We start from the raw sequence: 18428 nt of genomic DNA on the forward strand, positions 1-18428 counted from the left end.
TCCTCAAACTATTCCAACACTAAACGCATCAAGGCCTCTCACTGAGACTTTACCTTTATGCTTCTGAGTTAGCTTTTATTCCTTTTATCACTTCCTATCAGTCTGAACACTTTGTCCTTCTCATGCCCTGCTCTTTTTACATTAATCTGAGTTTTATTGTGTATTATTGTTTGATTGTACAGAGAGTTTTGTTGTTTTTAAATGTGCTTAATAAATTATACATTTAGCTTGGATTGTCACAACATTATTTGCATTATTGCATTTCTTATTAGTAAACTGATAAATTAATCTTTTATGACGTCATGAGTTCACGATGGCGCTTTGAGGGGCCTTTTCACCTCAAATGATCAGGTTTTATAGACTCTCCCTATCTGACAAACAATTGACCTACTTTCTAAATTGGTAAATGAAAATAAGGCATATAGATATAGGCATATTTTGATTAATTTGAGCTTATTTTCAATGAATTAAATCAGTTTTCATTTTGATTTCTTCCTATAAAAAGTTATCGGTCAATATGATTATGTAATGATAGATATATATTGTTATAGTATGGGACTGATAAAAAGGAGTGAATTCAATATCTGTAATTATTCTGTGATCATTATTAATCAAAGGCCATCACGAGCTCAATTAAAGACCATCACGAGCTCAATCAAAGGTCGATGCTACATTAAACTAAATGATCAGATGAAGAGGAGAGCCGAGAGGAGCTGTAATGGAGTCTTGTGTTCACCAGAAAAAACTAAATTAACTGAAGTGATATTAAGAAGGTAATTATTTGTCACAGAGAGGTTTGTTGATGATCCGTTTAAAGCTCCGGTCAGCTAACAGCTAACAGCTAACAGCTAGCATCACCACTCCCTGCTAGTTACGATCACCGACCCCGTTTAAGACAAAGAGAAGACAAATATGTATTTTGATTTGTATCTTAATCTAAAGCTACTTAGATACACACTCACATTACATGACAGGCTAAACTTATTTTAAATAAGTAAGTAAAAAATAAAGCCAGCACTTACCGAGAGCTAGGACTGACGGCTCAGCCCCTTTAGATCCAAAATGTCTGCGGCACAGACACAACCTCCCAGCAGCCTTTGCGGCTAAGTTGATGAATGGTGACGTCATGTTTTGTTTTGTGTCTACAGGCTGGTCTGCACTTCAACAAACAGATGTTGTTTTTATAATATATATATATATATATTATAAGAGATATGTCTTCATGCACAGTTTTACAGTTGTTCATTTTGACTCATGATGAATTATTTGCACATCAGTTAAAAAATATATAGATTTGTTTACTTTTTCTAAACTAATATTGAATTATATAGAAATATACATTTTATTCCAAAATTTGTAGTGTTTCAAAACGACGTGAAAATCTTTCTTTCAGTGTTTGCAAGTTGTCTTTGAATTACTTATGTTTAACATTGATTAAAGCTCCCCACTCTTAATTTCATTTTGAATAGAATTTACTTTTATTTAATTTCAGTTATTATACATTTTTGTTTTGTTGTTTTCTGGTCAGTTTGGTTTTAATACTTTTATTTTATCATCTAAAATTCTGCTTGGAGTAATTTATGAAATATTCAACAGTTTAAATGCCTATTTGTAAGTTAAAAATGATAAACGAATAATAAATAAATACTGACACGTGATGTAATCCTGACACCTCGTGGTCACATTTAAAACAAATGTCAAAATAAAAAAATAAAAACGTCAGACTTGTTACGTGACTGAACCGTTAGTTTGTAAAAAGCAGACTAAACACCTAGATGTTAATAAAATAAATCCCGATTCACTTTTAAACTTTTACATCCTGAAACATTAAAAACAGAGAAAACGAGCCTCGGGATCCGGAAACCTACGTCATCACTCCGCGCCGCAGCGTGCAGGAAACTGTGAAGGACGCTGGTGAGAGGAGTGGGATGAAATCACGACAAATATAAAGGTTGGTTTAATCTTTCTAATACAATAGAATTATTCGTAAGACTGGAGCCGACATAAAGGAACTAACCGGTTATCTAGAGTTCATTTTAACAGAATTTAAAAGGTAAAACGAGCCTCATTCGCTGGGGTAATGCTAAGCTAGCTGTAGCTTCAGGTTTACATTGGAAACAGGAAGGTTACTGCAGTCAGAGGGATGACAGTGTGGAGATAATCTAGACAGTGTGGGGAGGTTTGAGACATTATAAATGATAAAGTAGATTAAAGGTTTGATTAGAAGTTAACAGGAATGAAACTAGATTAATAAGAGAAAGGAGCAGACTGTCAGTCGTGTTGTGTTGCTTTCAAGCTCTTGACTGACACTGACTTTTTTTTATTTTGTTGGGACACTGTTTGCTGCCTCTGTTATGTCTGTGCAGTTTTACAGTGTATGTTCAGTACAAGACTCTGATGATGTTTAATACGTGTCATGCCTCATCTCTTACTCTCTTTGGATTAGCCCTCATGATTATTGTCTGAACTTCCTCTGCTCCTCAGGTGTGACAGGCGTGGATGTTGTCATGATGGCGGCGGTGACGTGTCTGACTCGAGCCCTGCGCTCCCTGACTCTCTCCCAGCATGCTCTGCTCTCCTCGCAGGTGAATATGAACTATGTGTCATTCATACCGAGGATCTGAGTCATCGTAGCATCTCAAACTAAAACGTCTTTTTTGCTCTTTGTGTTGACAGGCGGGTGCACAGACTAAACTGGGAGCTCAGGTGTCCAGTATAGCCGTACAGGTGAGAGGCTTTCTCACCACAGCCGCTCTGAGTCAGAACAGGACTCACTGGAAGCAGATAGAGAAGTACACCGTCAGACCGATTGGCATGAAGAAGACGGGAGGCCGAGATCACTCAGGTAAACGGTCAACGCCTCACCTGATCGCTCGCAGATAAACGTCAGACAGGAAGCTTCCAGCATCCTGTGAAGGATCCTTAAAGAGCTGCTTCTCCATTTTTTTTCTCCCGAACAGGAAGGATCCGCACACACGGCATCGGTGGAGGTCACAAACAGAGATACCGCATGATCGATTTTCAGCGACTGCGCTACGAAGCGGACAGAGAGGTCAAGCCGTTTGACGAGAAGGTCGTTCAAGTGCGATACGACCCCTGCAGGTGAGATCAGCTTCACCAAACAGGACTGTGTTTGATTTAAAAAAAAAGTCAAGAACGTACAATAACATGAATCGTCTCCTCAGGTCTGCCGACATCGCTCTGGTCGCCGGAGGAAACCGTAAACGGTGGATCATCGCTACAGAGAACATGCAGGCCGGAGACATCATCAAAACCTCCGGAGTCATCGGACGCATGGCAGGTACGAGGTCCATCCTCCGACCTTACATGGAGCCGATAGTCTGTTTGTTTTTTTTCAGTGTTTTTTTATTTGACTTCACAGTTTCGGCCAATGAGGGCGATGCGTACCCGCTGGGAGCGCTTCCTGTGGGGACGCTGGTGAACAACCTGGAGATCCAACCCGGGAAAGGATCAGAGTACATCCGAGCTGCAGGTGATCTGTAATCACTCACATCTGTTTGATGTTGAGACTCTTTGTTAACGTTTGTTCATGAAGGCTCACGGTTGATTAAAGATTTTTAAATACGTTTTTAAAACGTTCCTGAACAGTGACCTTCAACTCTCAGATGTGATGAGGTGCACAAATCAAATCAAAATCCTGAGTGAAAAAAGGAAAAAAACAAAAAAGGGTCTCATTAATGAAAGGACAAAGAAAAGTGCTGCAATTGAATTATTTTCATATCATTGAAATTGAGCAGGAGCAGAGAGAGATTTGTTTTTTAAAGGAACATCTGTCAAAAAGAATTCTCCTTATATTGATCTGAATCTGGTGGTTTTTAAATGTTTAGAGTGCATTTAGATGATTTATTATTCTAGAGCTATGTATATTATGAAGTGAGCTCACTCTTCATCCTTCCTGACCTCAATGTTTTCCTTTGGCTTTCAGGTACGAGCGGCGTTCTGCTGCGGAAAGTCAACGGAACCGCCATCGTTCAGCTTCCTTCAAAGCAGCAGGTTCAGGTGAGGCTGCGTGTTTTTAGACATTTTGGAATGTGTGCCCGATGAAGGTGTACGACCCAAACGTTACCTATAACTGTTTGTTTTCTGGTCAGATAATGTGCTGGGGTTTATGTTTAGGCGTTTTGGAATCAAATGAAGAATCCTGCACACTTCTCTTACTCGGCATCGTTTTTTTCTTTTCTAATAAAGTGGTGGTGCCGAGTAAGAGAAGTGTGCAAGATTTTTTTCTTTTTAACATGTTAGTCTGATGTCCTCCTTCACGAGGAAGTTAAGATGTGTGAACGCGTCCTTTAAAGGAATCAAATGAAGAGAAATTTCAAACTCGAAGCCTGATTTTATCTGCCGCTGTGAAAAGCTGAAAGCTGCTGCAGCCTTGAGCTTCTGGGTAATTACAACCTGATTCACTGCTGCTGCAGTTGATAACTGGATACACCTGTTAGCCATTTAGACTCTGAAACATGTAGCAATATGACCTTGTTTAAAATAAAATTCAAGGTTTCTGCAGACTCGTTAAATTCTGTGCCTCAAACTTGAAACACGTACAGGTGCTGGAGACCTGCATGGTGACGGTGGGACGGGTGTCAAACATCGACCACAACAAACGGATCATCGGGAAAGCGGGTCGGAATCGCTGGCTCGGGATCCGTCCTTCCAGCGGCCTGTGGCAGAGGAAGGGCGGCTGGGCGGGGCGCAAGATCAAACCTCTGCCTCGGATGAAGAATTACGTCAACCTGCCGTCCATCTCGGCTTAAGAACACCTGTGTGTGTGGACGCGTTTGGGACTGCAGATTATTGTGTTACATCATCCTGTGTTCGGCCTCACCATGACCTCTGACCCCATGAATAAAGACGGGCTGTTTGTACAGAAGATTAAAAACTTTTATTAAACACAACTGCTTGTGAGAGCAATGGAAAGAAACAAAACAATATAAAAATCCAAAACATATTTACATCTATAGTAAAACATGCAGAGTAACCCATATCTTTAGTGGTCAATTTAAAAATACTGTCATGTCGTTGAAAACAGGCTTTGTGCAAAGACACCGGGCGGCGCTTCAGGGAGCAGGAGCGATGAGACGGAACATGCCGACTCATCGACCCGGTTCTGTGAAACGCTCCCACGCTACCTCTAGTTCAGGGCAAACCAAAGAAAGAAAGAAACTCCAGGTTTAAATACATCGAAACACACTTTTCTTTTTGCCTCATTTTAAAGGTTAATTCCCTCAAAGAGCCGCCCTGATGACCATCCACAGCCCACCTCCACGACCACGCCACGGCCCGCTTTGTCTCCACACGTCGAGAAGAGAGTGAACCCTTCACAAAGCAGGAGACAGAGACTCTCGGCTGTGGCGTCACAGGCAAACACGTGTGGCGGTAGCTGCAGAATACCATTTTTTTTATTTTTTTCATCAAGTGGCAAAACATAAAGTAACAGACAGCGCTGACGGGCTCTCCAACCCGCCAACAAACAGGGTCATTAAAAAACAAGAATCAGAAGAGCGGCCTTCTCTTGACTAAAGGTAGTGGTTTACGTTTCCAATAACCTCGAACACTTTACCTCAAACCAAACGACGTCCCGGTTCGAGCTCAAACGTGTCCAAACCACCTGAAAGTGCATCACGAAGTGAGACGAGTCTACTAGTGTTTAACTTCATACTTAAGAGTTCTGCTCAGATATATTTGGCATTTAAGTCGAGAAATAAGGGGAAGCTATTTGTGCTTTCAATTTAGAGGGGGGGTGGTGGGGGGTTCACAATAATACATTTTGTATATATTTTCTATACAATACTAAAAAAAGCCAGCCTATCAAAGCTCGGTAAGTCTTCACTTTATAAAAAGCAACAACTAACTCAGACAGAAGGCCCTTTGTCCAAGGTTTCCTATTGCAAAAGTTTCACGTAACACTATCAGGGAGTACCATCGAACACGTAGCACACCGACACACACGCGCACACGCACACACACACGCACACACACACGCAGGCAGTGACTCGCACATCTGGAAACACTCCGCTCACTTGTCATCCTGTTTGAAAATCAACACTTCGCACCGCGCTCGACTTTACCGTCGCAGCCCGTTTCCAGTCAGACAAACTGAACATTTATTTCCCCAAAGAGCTCGGCACGAGACCGAAGACGGACCTGAAGGTGTGTTTCAGGTCCGGTATGACAGGACGCGGCGTCGAAGGACCCGGCCGTTCAGAACAGGTTAGTGCACGCGGCCCGTAGACGCTCGATGGGTTAACGTTTGATGATCTCGTTGAGGTTAATACTGACGTGGACGAGCAGCACAGATCCTCTTCAACCTCAGTTTCACAAAGAGCTCAAAGGTTGGACTGTAAACAAACTTTGGCACATCTGGAGCGTTTGTTACGTTACGACCGTCGCATGTGTGAGAGACGTCCTCTTATGTCGGGGTTGTCACGGTAACAGAATGTTAAACTTAAGTTATGATTCTAGTAAAAAATCAAATGACATCGATATCTGTTTGGATACATTGAGACCGAATGTAGACGTCCTAGGCACGCAGTATTGGAGATGTCGTTTTCAAAGAGCAGACCGCGGCACGCCGTCTGAAACAACGATGGCAAAACATCAGGAGCGAATCATTGCCAGCGTGCATCCAGACCGTGAGCAGGAGCTTACTTCCTCTCCTACAATGAATCCTCGACTGCGTTCTGGTACTGAACGTATCGTGTACTTAGACGCGTGCAGGAGTTTACCTTCAAGTTTTGATGATTAAAAACGAGAAACTCCCCGATATGAGGCGCCTTGGACTTTGAGTTTTGTGTGAGGATTTTTAGGTTTTTTATAGAATCGTATCAAAGTTCAAACTTCGTCGATGGTTGAAATGTGTCGTCCTGATGTTACCGTACAGTCTGAGCGTACGACAACACCGACGCAAACACAACAATCTGAAGTGTCACAGCGCCCTTCACGCCGAGCTGCGCCGTGTGCTCAAAGCAACCAGACGGTCGGCTCCTCCATCTTTTTGAAAGTAACGGGACGAGTAAAGAGAAGGTGAGTCAGAGAAGAATCCATCTAGTTTCACAGCAATAGTCCAACTTTCAACAACAAACACGGTCTCACGCACGCCACTGCACGTCACCATCACACTCCTCCGTCGTCTAGAGAGTCACAATAAATGTAGGATTTCACAGAAATAATAAAATGTTAACAAAACAAAGTGCAAACACAGCTGCCATTATTGAAATGTGGCAAATTGTCAAAACCCCCAAAGTAGCTCCGAGGCGGTAGCACAAATCTTACAAAATAGTACTTGTTCTTTCGGTAGTGTGTAAAAAACAACAACAACACCCAACAACATCAAAAACATCGAGTTGACAACACCAACATCCTTTATGAACACGCCGCTGAGAGTCAGTAAGATTTCCACAGGAAAACTAGTACTGCCGGGCCCGTCGGCGTCTCTTCTCATTCTCTGGAGCCTCTCGGTGAGACAAGTGCAGCGGAGAGTCGTGAGGGCGGGTGGCGAGCGGGGGGGTCAGCCGGGGTCACACGGGTTTGGTGTAACCAAAGATTCCCACCGGGAAGTGCTTGACGTGTGTCGGCCACTGGGCAGCGAGCTGGAAAAATTTCACGTCGTTCCACTCGACTCCATCGATGGTGACTGAGGAGGGAATGAGGAGAAGTTAAATGAACGCCACCTTCAAAGAAAAGACGCTTCACAAAGTGAGCTCACTGTTACAGAACAGACATTAAACATAACAGTGCTTCAAGCTGTCTTGAGTGAACAGACTCAGACTTTATCACTCAGGACACGGATCGATTACATTTCCTATGAGGTCACAAAGCTCCTCCTTAAAGGACACCTTCTGACATCCACACTTACAAACATGATGCGTTCAAGTACCTGCCAATTTCCACATACTCAGTGAGCGCCGCAGTCTATCAGCGCTGCACACTATTCCGAGTCTATTTCAGACAAAGCTCACGTCAAGCTGGACAGAGTTGGATGTCAGACGAGGAAACGCACAGAGCGTCCGGTCAATTTCAAAATAAAACACAATAAATTATATGGACTCCATTTTTCTCATGTGGTCTTGTAGTTCTCCTGTGATCTTGTAGTTCTCCTGTGATCTTGTAGTTCTCCTATGATCTTGTAGTTCTCCTGTCGTGTGTTCAGCTGCTCATGGCTGTACTCATGCTCCAGTGTGGCAGGGTGCACGCCTTTTCGACGGAGCAGAACCGTGGTACTGAGAGAACGCAGCGCGCACAGAGTATGTGGGGATTGGCAGTAGGAGGCGTGACATGGACTGCTGCACGCTTTAAAAAGTATTTCACAGCAGTAAATGTTTAATGTAACAGAAATATAAACTGCACAGGTAGTAAAACATCTCAGTATTTTAGAATCTATACTTTCACCTCCTCTGATGGCCTGTCACTGGTTTATTTGAGGTCAGTTCCTGATGTGACCACCAGATGGCGGTGCAGCCTGAGCGGTGTGTTCTTACCTCTCAGCATGGTGTGCTGGTGTTTGGCGGTGCAGATCAACCTGCTGATTCCATCGATCACTTGGCTCTTAGAGTCCAGCTCTTTCTCCTTCGGCTTCTTACTCAGGAAGATCACTGCGGAGGGAAAGAGGGAGGAGTTAGAGACGCCTCTTCATCACGCCGTTCTCTCTGGAGAAGAGAACTACAGAGAGAGAGAGTGTGTTTAATACTCCTCCTGAGAAATAAGTTAAAATCTGAGGCTTTCAGAGAGTGAAATCAGCCGTGTCCTCATGAACCTGAAGAAGTAATAAGCTTCTCTCTGTCTCGTGCGGGGGAAAGATGAGTTACATTTCGAGCATTAACCTTCAAAGCGTTGAGGTTATTTTGACCAGAGGGTGGCGTACCTTTCTTGTTCTTCTCCTTGGTGACCACGGTCATGGCCATGCTGGGTGGGGGGGTGAGCTCCCCTCCACAGGGCAGGCGGCTGACCTGCAGAGACCTGAAGTTACTCTTCAGGGTGTTCTTCAGCCCCACGTCCCTCTTCTCGCCCTCCTTCTTCTTCTCTGGACCCTGCCACGTCCAGTAGTCCACCTGCAGCCCCATCACCTCGCTGCCCGAACACGGAGAGCTGCAAATAAAAGCCGCGTCAAAGTCAGAAATGAAAAGCATGGATGGTGTGAGATGTCGACGTGTGTTTGTGTGTGTGTGTGTGTGTGTGTGTGTGTGTGTGTGTGTGTGTGTGTGTGTGTGTGTGTGTGTGTGTGTGTGTGTGTGTCATACCCAGCTCCTGAGAGGGCCGTGGACACGGAGGGAGACTGCGGGGGCGTGCCACCGATCTCCTTCCCATACGGACCAGCCGATGGGGGCGTCGGGGAGGACAAGATGCTCGTGTTGCCTCCCATTGCATCGTCTGAGTCAACTGAAGAGAGGGGGACGAAGAGAGCGTCAGTTTTATCTCTGACAGCCAATGTGGATTGAGATCTCATGAGTTGAGTTCTCGTCTTCTTTCTCATTATTTGTTGTTTTTTTATTTGTTGTGTTTTTTTTTTTTGTTTTTAATGGTACGTTTGTGTTCACACTGATGAAATGAACCAGACTTTCTTTGTCTTGAAACAGGAATTAAAATAGTTTCATTTTAACGAGCATCATTTGGAAGTTTAAGATTCTGGCTCCTGTCCCAGCACAAAGAATCCTCGTTACAATGTGGACAGAAAACTAACACGGCTTGAAATGAAATCCACTTTCTTACCTGAAGTCGAGAGGCTCTGCTCCACAATCCCAACTTTCACGACCTGAAGGGGAGAAAAGGATTCAGCGTTAAAACCAAAATTGAAACACAGAATGAATCTACGACTGCGTCTGTCGCCTCCGCTCAAAGGTTAAATTCTCACCCCGATAAACGGCACAAACTTCTGACAGGAGTCCTCGTCGGGGCTGAAACAGAGAGAGAGAGGAGAGGCTGTGAGTGGGACGAGAGTGCGGTCTGAACACTCAGTGGACCTGGAGAGGGGGGGGGGGGGGTGTGGCTGTGACACGGCCTGCACCATGTCCCATCACAGCAGGAATGGCACATGATTGGCCGTGGGTGAAATGGGGTCATCTTTAGGGTCACGTTACAATGAGATGGATGAGAGGAGGACGGCTCCTTACAACCAAGAGAAGAGTTACTTTGAAACATCGGACTGAAGGGATGGTTTGGACTCGACTACTCCGACGTCTCGGACGCGTCACAGATTGAAAAAGTTCAAAGAAAGGAAACCTCCAGACAACGCCATTAAACATCAGCTCACACACAAACACACACACACAGCAACCGGCTTCAAATAGAAGAAGAAGTGCACCCAGTGATCCAGCAGGGACGAGTTTAAAAAGCTCCAATTTAACCGCTCACTCTCTGCACGCCTTCTGGATCCTGCAGAATATCTCACTCACAGCAAACAACACAAGATCAACGCTGGAGCAGAGGCATCGCCGCAGTCCACAGAAATCATACTATCAATGACAGTTTCAAAATAAGTGGACGCTGGTGGCGCAGTGGTTAGTGCGCGCGCCCCCCCTGCACGGCCCAAGTTCGAATCCAACCTGTGGCTCCTTTCCCGCATGTCATTCCCCACTCTCTCTCTCTCCCTGATTTCCAACTCTATCTGCTGTCCTATCTCGTCAATAAAGGCACGAAACACGAAGAAACACGGCTGAACAAAACCCTATAAGATTGAGTTTAACAAAGTTAGACATCCAGCGGGTCCGTCTTAATCACAGCTGGTTTGAAGAGAACGTATCCACTTACAACACGAGCTTCTTTGGGTTTTGTACTAAAAGGAAGTCAAACCTGCTGCACGCATCAGAGGGTCAGAGGGAGCGGCGGCTGCACGCTCGATGGAGCTGAGATCTGAGAGTGTGTCGTGATGGACTAATCATCGCACTAATTAAAGGAGTTAGCAGTCTAACACCTCTGCAAACGTCGGGTTGTTTGTGTTCGTTTAACTTTTGCCCTGTTTCATTGAGTGTTTTATTACGAGCTACAGAAGAGCGTTTGAAGTAAATCTTTTATGTTTGTTTCTGCTAAAGTTCAAACCAGTGTGGATGAATATGTTGTGCATTTTCTCTGATTGTCTTTCAGCCCGTTTTCTTGTCTCACAGGGGATAAATTCTGTCTGATCATTCGACTTGAATTATTTTTTGTTCAGCAATAAACAAACAGGCGGAGGTGATGTGCTCTCTACAGGGTGAGAAGACATCAAATAATAAACGACTAAATGTGATCGGTGATATTAATGAAGACATTCAAAGCCCTGAACTTCTCAAGGAAGTCAAAAAGAACGAGACAACAACAATAATTGGAAACAGATATTTGAGGGGTTTGAGTCGTGACTTGGTTGTTTCTAAAATGTTCCTGACAGTGAGAGCGCTTCGTGAACGAGTCACAGGTCCTTTCATATCTTTGGATATTTCAGGTCGTTTTAAAGGTTGTTAGGCAAATCTTCACAGCAACAACACAGAAGAGGGAGCGAAAACCAAGAATCACACCAAACCAGAGACAGAGTCAGGACAGAGTGCAGAGTGAAGTCACGGTGAGAGTCGGACGTGGAGAAGGGAAATGTTGAGACACAGCAAGGAGCGGAAGGAAGGAGGGCAAAACAAAGCAAGAGTTGAGTTAGATACCTGATGTAAAAATCAAAATACAAACTCCTTTTCCTTGAGTGCAAATCAAAAGGGAGGGAGAAGGGGGGGAGAAGGAATGCAACAGTGTTAAAACTGTGTGATGTCATTAGTACCTTCTGACCAATAGGAGGCCTCTCTGACAAAGAGGGGCGGGGTTTGGTCAAACCTCAGAAAGCAAACAAACGAAAAGTGCACACAGAAATGCAACAGAGAGTTTGTGCAGTGTGTGTGTGTGTGTGTGTCTGTTTGTGTGTTTGTGTGCGTGCATGTAAACCCTGAAAAAACATCAAACAGTTACAGACTCAAACCTGCATTCTCTGCACCGGTTTACATCACACTAACAGACATGACTCTAAAGTAAGAACTAAATCATCATCAGCACACATCACAGCGTGTGTGAGTGTGTTTGTGTCTTTATGTGCCTGTGTGCATGCACGTGCACTCACACATCTCCCTCATGCAGACGTTTCTATATTTGTAGTTAATCTGAAACTCTCAGTGCTCCACGATGCAATCATTCCAACACAGACATGCTTATAGAAAGCACAAATATACACACACTCACACGCATACACGCACGCACACACAAATAATCTCTGTAACTGTACCTCTTCTGTTTGTAGGTGAGCATGGCTTCCGAGATGGGGAACTGGTGGGACACGTTGGCACCGGCCAGATACTGCACCACCCGTCCTGCTACGTCGATGTTATCTGCAGAGAGACAGACAGTTAACGACATGTTTCATGTCCGGCTAACAAGCCGCAGACAGATGATGCTAGGAGCTTATTTTCACATACAGCTGATTACTGGAAGACCGAGCATTAATCATGCTCCTTCCGCCGAGCGCCGCAGAGTGAGGTCATTAAAACACGTGTGAAGTCAGCCATACGACACATAAGATGAAGTGTGTGTCAAACAGACAGCCTGAGGGCTACATGCAGTCTGGCATTCATATTTGGCAACATAATTCTTAATGCGGGTTCATTTTGACCTGGCTCTCCGGGTGCAGGAGGCCAAACCCTCCGTGTAGATGATCCAGTGTGTGCGGGACTGTTACTCTTTCACCTACTGGGTGTAAGCGAAGTGAACCACGGGAGGGGAGGGGCGACGATTATCAGACATGTTGGGGCAGAACGAGTGAGAGTGAGAAGGAGGATGAAAATAGAAGCTTGGACGTGGATGTGCGTGACAGGAAACATTCGTCAGACTTTTAAACAGCAAGTGAGAGAAAACGATTCTATCTCAAAGAGAAAGATCAAACAGTCCTAAAATAACGAACTGATAATTAAAATGTTTTTGTTACAGCCTCTTGCTTTAATCCTACTCCTTCAACTGATACTCTAATCTAGTTATATCTGCATAGATTCATATCTGTGATACATGTTCATCGTATGAATGCACGTTTCTGGACGTAGCCATGATAATATTTTGTCCATTCTGCTATATGTTTTTATTTGCACTTATAGCTTTATTTTTACTTTACATTACATTTCTGTTGATCGTCTTGTTCATATATTTGACATTTTTGGCGATCCATTCCTTACACCTTATACCTTCATGCTTACATTCTGTGTTGTAACACCCAATGACCTAGTGGAAAATGACCTGTTATGACCTATTATCATGTAAACGTATGTTGGAGTAATCCCAGGATGAGTCTGCAGAGGGCGCTAAATGGCTTGTTCTGCTAATCACATGACAGTTCCCCGATATGAAACAGAGACGTCTTCAAGCCTCTTCTCCCAGTACTGGAGATCAGCCCTCCTCTGGCAGCCCTGCAGCGTTCTGCCCCGTAGAAAGGCTTCCAGAGAGCTGGCCAATCAGAAGAGAGTAGGCAAGTGGGGAGGGGTGTCTTAAAGAGACAGCAGCTGAAATAAATCGTTTCAGGCAGAGGCTGAAATGAGGGTTTTTCCTGACGCCAGTATCAGAAAAATCAGATCATGGGAAGCTGCTGTAAAGGTTTCACAGACTGACGACTGAGAGTATGGGAGCTTTAAGCTGGCGTTCAGTAGATAACATAACGTTAGCAGGAAGTGTACAGCTTTCCTTTTATATCCAGTTACATGACCCTAACCCTAGATAAATCAAGGGGGTTGAATGCTCGGCTGTAAAATGTAAATATGTTGTGAAATCATAAAATATGGGAAGATCTCCCTGCAGATTGGGAATATAGCATGTGGGATGATGTGAATTCCTTCTCCTCCATAGCAGAACCTTTTCAGAAAACCTTTCAGATAAATTTCTGGCGAGCAGCGGGCTGTTTGTGTTCTGAAGCAGCTGCAGACGGTTTTCATGGAGCATCAGTGTAATGATGTGGAGCTTTCTGTAGAACTACAGCCGGCTGCAGCTGTCTCTGGATTCTCTTTCCTCTCATCCATCAGCCTCTGACCCAAACTACCACCCCATTTCTTTCTCTTTCAAGCTGGCTGAGCATCAGACACACACGCTCTCTTTACACACAGACCCGGAGCTGTGTACCTGAGGCGGGCCGCTCCGTCCTGCAGAACAGCTCCCTCCATGCCGTGTCCATGAAGATGTTGTTGAACCGGCTGTCGAACGAGGCCACGTACTTTGCCAGAGGATGAGAACCTGCAGAGGAGTGCAAAGAAGATCTTAAAGCACATGCATCGTCTTTGGTTTGATATTTTTTACTCATCCTTGTTGTCTTACCGATGGGTATCACCAGGAAGCGAATGTAGCTGAGCCAGTCGGGCGTCTTGTTGGCGAGCTGCTCCACAAAGAACCTCAGGATGGTGCTGAGGTAACTCTGGTCACCTGCCACTGCCACCTTCATCGTCGGCGGTGTCTGTGCGTTGCAGTTACAGCTGTAGAGAGAGGAAGGAGTCATTAAGAGAAAGTCCCACATCATGACAGACGTGACTCAGAGATTTCTGGAAGAGAGATTTAAATCACAGCAGAGCTCCTCCTCCTGAAACCGGTTTAACGGTGATGAGGTGATTAGGTCATATGTTTAGATTTGTAATATCTGACATGCAAGTCTCAGCAAGTCTTCTCTAGGTGACTAAAAACTGCAACAGCTTGAAGTTATTATTCTTAAAATGTCAAACAGAAGACCTCTTTTCATACACAGAGAATTATTAAACCCCAGAAAACGGCTGAAGAATTGCACAGCTGTTTCTTTAATTGGTATGTTTTGCATCTTCTGACCTAAATCATAGACGAGGTCGGAATATACCATCCAGGAACAGAATGGCACTTTGAAATGTGGTTTAACTCTCTGTGGCTACATTTGAGGAAAGCCCTGCAGCAGTGGAAGCAGCGGTATGACGGAGCGAGTGTTTGAACATCAGAGACGTGCATGGCTCTACATGACATGGCATCAGCTGCAGTAAACAGAGCGAGGGAGGGAGCAGGTGTGTGCGGAGAGGGAGAGTTACAGTTCAGCTGGATTACAGAGAAAACAGGTTTAACAGAAGCACACTGAGACAGCTCCTGCAGACATGACGGCAGCCGAGCGAATGGAGAGGTAGGAGAGCAGAGGTTTAGCGTTTCATGAACAGACCGTCACATTCACAGGCAGGAAGCAATAAGGCAGCATGAGCGATGGCGTCCTTAAATGATCTGTCTGTTTGGGGAGGACAACTCCAAGATAACAACAAGATTTAACCATCATTCATTGCTTCATTGCGTGTGTGTGGGTGTGTGTATGTGATTGTATGTAAGTGACTCACAATCTCTGGATTCGAGTCACGATGGTGTTGAAGGCAGCCTGAACATCGGCAGCAGAGCAGGTGGACACAATGGGCTGGGCCTGTTCATGGAGCAACTCGGCAACGTACTGCACAGAAACACACGAGAGGGACACGATGGGTTAATGGATATACATTAACAACTCACATTATATTAAGTCTTAAAGGGATGTATAATTAGAGGGGCGTGGCCGGTGGGAGCTGCTAGCTGTCTGCTATAGGTGTCACCTCAGCTAATTCAGTCCCTGACCTTTAACCTCTGCGTCGTGTTTGTGCTGTTGGAGCCTTTTGGAGATTTGTTCATGAAAATATCAGACTAATAATCTCTCTCTCTCTGTGCGCTTTATAACCCCTATCCTGCATTACCTTTCTTCCTGTACTGTGTAAGGGAGTTTATGATTGCATAGTGTAGAGAATAACACACACCTGTCCTTGCCACTCCATGGTGTTGATGAGGATGATGCTCTCTGGGAGGCGTTCGTCAGAGATGAGGATCTGGTTCAGCTGGTCGTACACAGACTTCCTGGGGACCTTCCAGACAAATGAGAAACAGAAAGTGTGAGACACACGAGCCAGCACATTTCTCCCTGGACCAAAAACATACATAAAGAACACGTGTGAGATGTTTACCTGAGCGATGAGCCGGGAGTCAGGGGAGCACTCGCTCTCCATGCTGCTGGTCCTGTCACTCTGAGCCTTCGAGTTCTGTCTGTCTTTCATGGAGGTGCTGCGAGGACGCCTCTGCAGCCTGTTCTCCACTTTACTGCAGAAGTAAACAACAGATGAATTACCATAAAACTCAGATCAGAATCTAAAGTCACAGGTGCACAGAAGGGCTGTAAGATATATGGTTAATATTGACTCTGCAATTTGTGCACGTCCAACGTAGCGTCGGGCAAATTAACTTCAACGCAACATATCACTTCTTTTGCTGTATGATATAAAAGGAAACCTTGCAAAGTATTCATTTTTGGTTATTTATCTCCCTCTGACATTACATAACCATCCTTGCACACGAGGCTCATAAATTGGCTAAAACAAAGCAGATGTTACAGCTGTGTTCCTAATGTGTTTTACTTTGTTTATATTCACTCAGTGTTGTTTGTGTCTGTGTGTGTGCTGTTTTTCTGTGTCTGTGTTAAGAGGTGGTCTAGCTCCCTCCAGTGATTTGGCGGATCGACTCCTGACTCCAGCAGGTGATTGGCTGTGATGTAGGTCTCTCCATAATTAAACGAGCATGATGTATGTTGAATCACCAGCTTATTAAATCTAGTTTTCTCCTGCTTATGTTGTCTGATTTGATTGTACTTTTAGAGTCAGAAATCGTGGAAGAAGCAGAAAAGAAGCCACAGGTGGGATTTGAACCCCTAGCCGCCTGCTAAGAGGACGACAGCCTCCGTACATGGGGCATGCTAACCATGCTAGACATGTTTCCCTAGTACCCTAGTTATGATTTCTAAATGTACATCAGTCCATGCAAAACTAACAACACGTCTCTGATAATATCCTGCATTTGTCCAGATCTGAAACAAAGGCATCTCAGTGTCACTTTCTCGTATCCTGCAGCCCTCGTGTACACACAAGCTGACATAACAGTGTTGTGTGCATGTTTCCGGATGTAGTGATCAGCAGTGTACCTGGGAGACATGTGGTTCTGGGACTCTGTCTTGCAGAGCTTGCCAACAGTGCTGGTCATCCGCTCAGTGTTGACGTCCCAGCTGCTCACCTCCCCCGGTCCCGGCCCGCTGTCGTCAGTCTCCGGCTCCTGAACCAAAATAAGGGAGGAGGAAAGATGAGCTGAGAGGACTGTGAGAGGACACTGATGTTTATCACACAACACAGGCACCGTCATGTCCAAACACAGCAAGCCAGATTCTTTCTCAGGCTCCAGGTAAACTCTGGACTCTGTCTGTGAGTGTGTGTGGTGCTTCTGCAGCCCGTGTTTAAAGAACTATAGTTGAAAGAGTCGCAGCAGTACGGACGCAGAGAGGTGCTGCCCTGATGAATAATTGAAGCTGAGCTGTTGAGGTTGGAGATAATGATGCGAGCTCAACATGACGGAGCGGATGAAAAGTCATGGTCTGGTAGCAGGTGGCAGGGGAAACATTGTTCTGCAGTTTAGATTTTTCATCTGACTCGGGTTGTTGGAGCGGTGCAGAGAGCCAGATGCCCGCACTCAGAGAGGAAGGGGGAGAGGGGGGGAGAGTCTGGGTCAGTGGGGCAAGGTTAGACCGACCCAGCAGCACGAAGACACCAACAAACAAACAATCTGCTTTCCACCCTCATCAGTCTGTGTGCGGCTGCCGTGACTGCTCGACTGATCCATAATAGATGAGTGCTGTGTGGCACATGTTTTTAAACCTGAGAATCCATTCTGTTCATGATGGATAGAATCAAAAAGTACAAAATCTTTTAAAGACTGCATCTATTTCATAAGACAGATGCGTAAGAGAGGAATGAATCCATCAAAGATAGCAGGCCATCACCTGCACACTTTCAAATCTGCATTGCCAACATTTCAGCACTGTGCAAATTAGACAGCGTGCAGGAGGGGGAGTCATGAAAAAAAACAAGAACTTAACAAACATTATTCTATTGTTCTTGCTGCGGTATCCAAGCAGAAATCAATATAGTTTCAACTTTTATGAGAATCATATCTCCGTTCAAAATGCTGGTACGGTGGCAGCTCTTGTCTGCCCTCGCGTGCTCTCTGCCATCTTCTTAGAAAACAACTCGGACCCACGGGAAGAGAGGGGCGCTCGAGTGGAGCGAATAAAAAAAGAACGATTCTGAGAAAGATACTCTCAAGAGGGATGAAGTTTAGAAACAAAGTCACGTATACTGCTCTTGCACAAACATACCCCAACTGTGGTGTCTGCCACGATGTCGTCTTGATACCGGGCTCCTTGTATTTTACATCTTTCCACGGTCAGGAACTCGCCACTCTGCAGGGAGAACACGCACATTAAAACATTTACAGCATTGAGGTCACTTCTCAGGCGGTCCTGAACCTATCAGCCATCGCCTGACGAGGATCAAAGAGGACATATGATCCCCCTTCTCCACCTTTTCAAACAGTCC

The 18428-nt window shown here is 44.8% G+C and overlaps 3 protein-coding genes across 4 annotated transcripts in view; 1 reads left to right on the forward strand and 2 right to left on the reverse strand.

The window, feature by feature from the left end:
- klc1b (kinesin light chain 1b) overlaps positions 1 to 1108 on the reverse strand; it is a 30958-nt gene extending 29850 nt beyond the window's left edge. The window contains exon 1 of the mRNA XM_061040668.1: positions 1023 to 1108. The gene's annotated coding sequence lies outside the window, so the exon portion shown is untranslated. The remainder of the gene's footprint in view (positions 1 to 1022) is intronic.
- Positions 1109 to 1785: 677 nt separating this feature from the next.
- mrpl2 (mitochondrial ribosomal protein L2) lies at positions 1786 to 4913 on the forward strand. Its single transcript, XM_061040675.1, has 8 exons — positions 1786 to 1951; positions 2485 to 2585; positions 2677 to 2845; positions 2961 to 3102; positions 3186 to 3301; positions 3383 to 3493; positions 3947 to 4020; positions 4566 to 4913. The coding sequence occupies exons 2-8, from the start codon at positions 2508 to 2510 to the stop codon at positions 4770 to 4772; spliced, it is 897 nt and encodes a 298-aa protein (XP_060896658.1). The 5' UTR covers positions 1786 to 1951; positions 2485 to 2507; the 3' UTR covers positions 4773 to 4913.
- Positions 4914 to 7356: 2443 nt separating this feature from the next.
- Positions 7357 to 18428, reverse strand: part of zmp:0000000755 (phosphofurin acidic cluster sorting protein 2) — a 57284-nt gene continuing 46212 nt past the window's right edge. The window contains exons 11-25 of one of the 2 annotated variants that reach the window (XM_061040660.1): positions 18209 to 18292; positions 16985 to 17112; positions 15978 to 16110; positions 15774 to 15878; positions 15330 to 15436; positions 14308 to 14462; positions 14116 to 14226; positions 12245 to 12347; positions 11637 to 11669; positions 9866 to 9908; positions 9724 to 9766; positions 9255 to 9393; positions 8879 to 9102; positions 8496 to 8609; positions 7357 to 7651 (exon numbers count right to left, since the gene is read on the reverse strand). In XM_061040660.1, coding sequence (XP_060896643.1) covers positions 7536 to 7651; positions 8496 to 8609; positions 8879 to 9102; positions 9255 to 9393; positions 9724 to 9766; positions 9866 to 9908; positions 11637 to 11669; positions 12245 to 12347; positions 14116 to 14226; positions 14308 to 14462; positions 15330 to 15436; positions 15774 to 15878; positions 15978 to 16110; positions 16985 to 17112; positions 18209 to 18292 — 1638 coding nt within the window. In that variant the 3' untranslated portion in view covers positions 7357 to 7535. The remainder of the gene's footprint in view (positions 7652 to 8495; positions 8610 to 8878; positions 9103 to 9254; positions 9394 to 9723; positions 9767 to 9865; positions 9909 to 11636; positions 11670 to 12244; positions 12348 to 14115; positions 14227 to 14307; positions 14463 to 15329; positions 15437 to 15773; positions 15879 to 15977; positions 16111 to 16984; positions 17113 to 18208; positions 18293 to 18428) is intronic. The other variant, XM_061040661.1, reaches the window with a different exon arrangement.

The sequence above is a fragment of the Labrus mixtus genome, chromosome 6 (genome assembly GCF_963584025.1).
Source record: "Labrus mixtus chromosome 6, fLabMix1.1, whole genome shotgun sequence".
Taxonomy (NCBI): Eukaryota; Metazoa; Chordata; class Actinopteri; order Labriformes; family Labridae; genus Labrus; species Labrus mixtus.

Excerpts from the sequence above, each read along its gene's own strand:
- mrpl2 (XM_061040675.1), top strand. The coding sequence starts at position 2,508 with ATGATGGCGGCGGTGACGTGTCTGACTCGAGCCCTGCGCTCCCTGACT. Across the intron at positions 2,846-2,960 it reads GGGAGGCCGAGATCACTCAG|GAAGGATCCGCACACACGGC; the intron begins GTAAACGGTCAA and ends TCTCCCGAACAG. Across the intron at positions 3,302-3,382 it reads AGTCATCGGACGCATGGCAG|TTTCGGCCAATGAGGGCGAT; the intron begins GTACGAGGTCCA and ends TTGACTTCACAG.